General features: G+C 43.9%; 1 protein-coding gene across 8 annotated transcripts in view; it reads right to left on the minus strand.

Annotated features, from left to right (window-relative positions):
* Positions 1-5481, minus strand: part of SENP7 (SUMO specific peptidase 7) — a 139126-nt gene extending 133645 nt beyond the window's left edge. For 2 of the 8 annotated variants that reach the window (XM_037058967.1, XM_037058966.1), the window contains exon 1: positions 5212-5479. In XM_037058967.1, the coding sequence (XP_036914862.1) occupies positions 5212-5251 (40 nt within the window). In that variant the 5' untranslated portion in view covers positions 5252-5479. Of the gene's footprint in view, positions 1-5211 lie in introns of all 8 variants that reach the window. The other 6 variants (XM_037058972.1, XM_037058969.1, XM_037058965.1 and 3 more) reach the window with 5 other exon arrangements.
* Positions 5482-6000: the final 519 nt, after the last annotated feature.

Raw genomic sequence — 6000 nt, forward strand, 5'->3', positions numbered from 1 at the left:
ATACATTTATGAATGGATTTAAGGAACAATGTTGTACTTTTCAAGTTCTCAAATGTGAACCTCTCATTCTACTACATACTGACTGCCCTCTGACCCTTCCCTTTCCTCACTCACACTGAACCCAGTTTTTTCCCCAACATCCTTTCATGCCCTTTAACCCTAACTAAATTCATATTTTTTCCCAATTCTTCTTCCTGGACTACTTAGTACTGCTGAAGAAAATCACATAATTGTAGCAACTGCAGCTACTACTACAAACTCAAATTTGTTTTAACAAAGACTTTCAAGATTACAGTAATAGGGGTTTTTTTATTTCTTTAAAGATTTTTTTTATTTATCTATAGAGGGGAAGGAAAAGAGAGAAGGAGAGAAACATCAATCTATGGTTGCCTCTCATGAGTCCCCGGCTGGGAACTGGCCCGCAAACCAGGCATGTGCCCTGACTGGGAATCGAACCGCAATCGTGTGGTTCAAAGGCCCTCGCTCAATCCACTGAGCTACACCAGCCAGGGCAAGATTACAGTAATAGTTCTTATACGTATCCCTAATTGTCTTTTATTGTAGCCCAATACCACTTGAAAATCTCTCTCTACTCAAAGAAACTACAAGAGAAGGGAAGAGTTTCAAAATCAAGCAGGTCTGAAAAATCATGCTCAGTCACTCTCTTGAAGAGGCACAACATTCAGTAGCATAGTAAAGGCTCTGAAAAATCCTATAGTAAATAAAATGTTCCTGTAACTATGGTCGTAACTATGGTCGTTAATTATCCATTGAAACTTCTTTTTTCAAAGTAGGCTCATTAATGCCCTGTGACAACAGAAGAGGTTAAAATTATAAATTTATAGAGACTTCCGCCAAGATGGAGGCATAGGTGGAAACACTGTGCCTTCTCCCACAACCAAGTCTGACTACAACAAAAGTTTTGGAGAACTAGGACACACCCAAAGACCAGAAAACGGAATTATACGGAAGTCCGACAGCTACATACCGTTCAACGGGGACGGTAAGAGAGGCAGAACCAGCAACGGAGCTGGGTCGGGCAGGACAGATCCCCCGACCTAGGTGCTAGGCGCGCAGGCAGCCCAAAGCCAGTCGGGGTGCGGGGCAGACTGACCAAGGTCGCACATTCGCGCGTAGTGAGACGGAGCACGCAGGCCCCAGGGCACGAACCCAGTGGTGGAGGGCAGACAGCGGTGGCACACTCGAGTGCAGTGGAACGAAACGAGTGGGTCCAGTGACGGTGGTGGCTGCGGTGCCAGTGGGGGTCGCGGCAGCAGGCGGCGGAGGGAAGACATTGTCCCTCTTTGACCCCGCCCCCACATACAACGTCACAACCCAGCGACTGAGTTGCCCTGCTCTGGTGAAAACCTAGGGCTCCGTTCCTGCTACTTAACAGGCACGAACAGCCCAAAAGACGGCGCAAGAGGAACTCAAAGTCCCAGAGCCAATAACCCTAAGCGACCGGGAAATTGCCAGCCTCTCAGAAGCCCAATTTAAGACATTATTTATCAGGATGCTCACAGAATTGGTAGACTACAGTCACAAATTAGAGAAACATATGAAGGCTAAACTAATTGAAATGAAGGGAGATGTCCAGGAAACCAATAGCGATGGAACGGAAACGGGGACTCAAATCAATGGAATGGACCAGAAGGAAGAACGAAACATCCGACCAGAAAGGAATAAAGAAATGAGAATTCAAAACAATGAGGAGAGGCTTAGGAACCTCCAGGACATCTTTAAACGTTCCAACATCCGGATTATAGGGGTACCAGAAGGGGGAAGAAACAGCCACCAGTGGAAAACTTATTTGAACAAATAATAAAGGAGAACTTCCCCAGTCTGGCAAAGGAAATAGACTTCCAGGAAATCCAGGAAGCTCAGAGAGTCCCAAAGAAGTTGGACCCAAGAAGGAACACACCAAGGCACATCATAATTACATTAGCCAAGACTAAAATGAAGGAGAGAATCCTAGAAGCAGCAAGAGATAAGGGGACAGTCACCTACAAAGGAGTACCCATCAGACTGTCAGCGGATTTCTCAAAAGAGACCTTACAGGCAAGAAGGGGCTGGAAAGAAGTATTCCAAGTCATGAAATCCAAAGACCTACAGCCAAGATTGCTTTATCCAGCAAAACTTTCATTTAGAATGGAAGGACAGATAAAGTGCTTCTCAGATAAGGTCAAGTTCAAGGAGTTCATCATCACCAAGCCCTTATTATATGAAATGCTAAAGGGACTTATATAAGAAAAAGAATATGAAAAATATCAACAGTGAAAGGACAGCAAGCTCACAGTTATTAACAACCACACCTAAAACAAAAGCAAACCAAGAGGACAGCTAGATCAGGAGTGCAACCATAGAAATGAAGAACACATGGAGGGTTAGAAACAGGGGGGGTGGGAGGAGGAGAAGGGGGGAGAAGGCACAGAAAATAGCATAGATGGTAGATAGAAAATAGATAGGGGAGAGGGCGAGAATAGTGGGGGAAATATAGAATCTAAAGAACTTGAGACACGTGGTCATAAACTAAGGGGGGGAGAAGGGTGGGGGAGGGACTGTGCGGGTGAAGGGGAATGAAGGGGGGAAATAGAACAACTGTAATGGTATAATCAATAAAATATATTTGAAAAATTATAAATTTATAATCAGAAAGCCCACATTTTGAATCCTGGCTCTGCTTCTGTATTACTAACTTTTGCTAACAAAGTCTTAAGCCCTGGTCTCCTCACCTGTGAAATGGAAATAATAACCACTTTATAAGACTTTCAAAAAGAATTAAAGTTTGTAAAAGTCTTAACATACTGCTTAGTACGTAAGTACTCAAAACGTCATGTACACTTAAAAGAACATGAACGTGGATCTTAAATGTTGCCTGAAGCAACAAGTTGAAAACCCAAAGTTTACTTGAACTTTGCAGTTTTAGTTCAAAAACCCACCTGAAATTGTGATCTATAACTCTAATGTTATACTTTTGTTGTTGTTGTTAAACATTTTAATAGTCATTCTCCCTTGAATGAGCCATGACTTTAATTTGTAATTCATTCAATTGTTAGTAAACCATTTCAGGTGCCAATATATTTTTTAATTTTCCCCCATTTAATTTACTGCTTTTGATATCCTAGTGAACTTGGAAATAAGATAATCATGCTTATCAATAATTTCAAAGTATGCATTCCAATATACTATAGGGAAAGGCTTGAGAAGCTTCTCATGAGTGAATTTTAAACTGAGGCAATGACTACCCCTAAAGTTGTGTTAGGAAGCACACAAATGACATCAGATAAACAGTGTGCATTTTCCTAATGTGTCCATTTTACTAGAAGATTTTTAGGAGGAAGAAAGTATTTAAAACAAACACTGATCTATTGGAGGCATACATATTTCTATACAAGAGACAGTTTATTTAGAAAGTTACAGAGGTAAGAGAAATGAGCCAGCTGCTCAGGAAACAAATTACAGAAGCAAAAGAAGGGCCCTTGGAGCTTAGGAGAGAGAAAAACCATGGTAACTTGCGTAGAGGGGAGAAAAGAGAGTAGGGAAATGCACTGCCAAAAGAAAGAGGAATTATATTTGTACTTTCAAAGGCAAAGAACATCCCTAAAGTGTGTACACACACACACACACACACACACAATCTAACACCAGTTGCTTATGAAAGGGATTTCAGGTTTGGGTTTTTTTTGTTTTGTTTTTTTTTTAAATTTATTTATTTACCTTTAGAGGGGAAGGGGAGAGGGAGAGAAACATTAATGTATGGTTGCCTTTTGTGTGTCCCCTGCTGGGAGTTGGCCTGCAGGGAATAGGCCTGCAACCCAGGCCTGTGCCCTGACTGGGAATCGAACTGCAATCCTCTGGTTCGCAGGCCTGTGCTCAATCCACTGAGCTACACCAGCCAGGGCTATTTCAGGTTTTTTAACTGCTTTAGGCAATGTCCCCAGGGATCCGTGTTACAGATAAGGATCCCCTCAAAAAAAAAGTTTGAGGACTTGGTTGGCTACCTCAGTTGGTTAGAGCATGCTCTGGATACACCAAGGTTGAGGGTTCATCCCTAGTCAGGGCACACACAAGAAGCAACCAACCGACGATGCATGGATAAGTGGAACAAAACGTCATGTTTCCCTTTCTCTCTCTAAAAGAGATGCATTGCCACAAGGGCACTCCTAAATAAATTTGGCATTGTTAAAGCTGTCTCTGCAAAAATAAACTGTGCACAAAGAAATGAAGGCCCTAACGAAGTAGCTCAGTTGCTCAGAACTACCGAACAGGCCAAGGTTGTGGTTCCATGACCTGTCAGGGCACAAACAAGTATCAACCAATGAATGTGCCTGGGTAAGCAGAACAACAAATCGATGTGGTTTTCTTTCCTTTTTTTTTTCTTTCTTTCTCTCTCTCTCTCGTCAACTAACACATTTTAAAAATGAGAAAAACAATACAAAATAGTTGGTTCACCCGGTGTTAGTTTGTGATGTAGTACCCAAGACTGAAGATAGTCTTTTAAACCAGAAAGTAAAGCTCTTTCAAAAACGCAAACATGCTGAGAATAAAAACACAACCTAAGGACGGCTTTAAATCGGTCGCTCGACTTTTTAATCACTTTTGAAAGATGCATAAGGAGGCCCGAAAAGAGAAAAGATTATTCAGTGGACCAGGTCAGAAGAATGAGACGTGTGGCAGTATTTCTTTGAGGAACGAAGAGTGAATTACTAAGCCCCTTAACTGGCAAGCTCCACTGTTCCACCTTTGCAGCTCCTACTATCTAACCGAAGGTAAGGAGGCAAGAAAGAGGCAAAATCGAGATCAAAGGAATAGAATAAGTGAACTCTGGCGCAAGAAGCTGGAAATTAAACTAGAGCACTGGTAGAATTACGAGGAAGGCGTGGCAGGACAGCTGCAATTCACAAGCCGACGGGAAAGATCCGGGGGCCGATAAGGCTCCTGCAGGATGCTCCCAAGAGGAGGATAGATTGTTAGGGGTGTTGGTGTGATGCGCTGGAAAGGCTTCCGTGGCAGCTCGGACTGGGCATTCCACTCAAGGGACCCGGACGAACTCGGAGTCTTCCATTGTGTGCGCCCCTCCGCCCCCCCCTCCACGCCTCTCCCCGCCCCCGCTACAGCTCGAGCCCGGCCGCGGCACCCGTCGCCGCCAGCGCCTCCCATTTGCCCACGGTAGGAGACAATCTGCTCAGCTCTCCTCCGACCCTTTCTCACCGGGTGAAGATCGACGTCGTCCGGCCTTCCCCTTGTCCATCTTCTACTGCTGCGGTAGTCGCAATTGCTGTCGCTGTCACCTCAAGACCCCTCTGTTTGGGGGAGGGAGGGGGAGGGGGAGAGAAAAAAAACAGGAAAGTGTGTGTGGCGCTTGCGCAAGAGTCGTCGCGTGCCCTCAGGCCGGAAGTCAGTGGCCCCTCCCACCACCACGCGGAAATTACTTCCTGGGACTTGTTTTTTATGCGGGTTGCCCGTTGACGTGTGTTGTTTTGTCCGTTCTTTTGTTTTGTTTTTGGTGGCCCCTTTTTCCATTGTTTCTCCCTCTCACAAAATAAGGCTGGGTGCGAAATTTTAACTGGAGACCTTTAAAGGGTTTGCTGACATGGAAGACAAGGTTGACCAAAAAACGGGAAATTAGGAATTTACCAGTCCACTGGATCCCGCGAGATGGCCCGGGAATAAAACGTTACTCCTTTTGCAGTGTTGCTTTCCTTAAAGTTCCTCCTATATATTTGTTATTAAGGCGCTTCTCAAACTGAGAAACAGAAAGATCTGGTAATTGCTTTAGCAGTTTGGATGAAAATAAATTAGGTCAGCTGAAGGAAAAAAAAGTCAGAGGGGATTTATTTAAAAACTCAAGCTCAGTGAGTTAGAGCGTCTTCCCCGTAGGCCAAGGGGAACATGCCTCCATCAGGGCACGTACAAGAATTAACCAGTGAATGCACAAATAAGCAGAATAACAAATAGATATTTTTCTCCCTCCCTTCCTCTCTAAAATCAATTTTTTTA

This window comes from Sturnira hondurensis, unplaced genomic scaffold (genome assembly GCF_014824575.4).
Source record: "Sturnira hondurensis isolate 20B ecotype Veracruz unplaced genomic scaffold, ASM1482457v3 Scaffold0010428, whole genome shotgun sequence".
Taxonomy (NCBI): Eukaryota; Metazoa; Chordata; class Mammalia; order Chiroptera; family Phyllostomidae; genus Sturnira; species Sturnira hondurensis.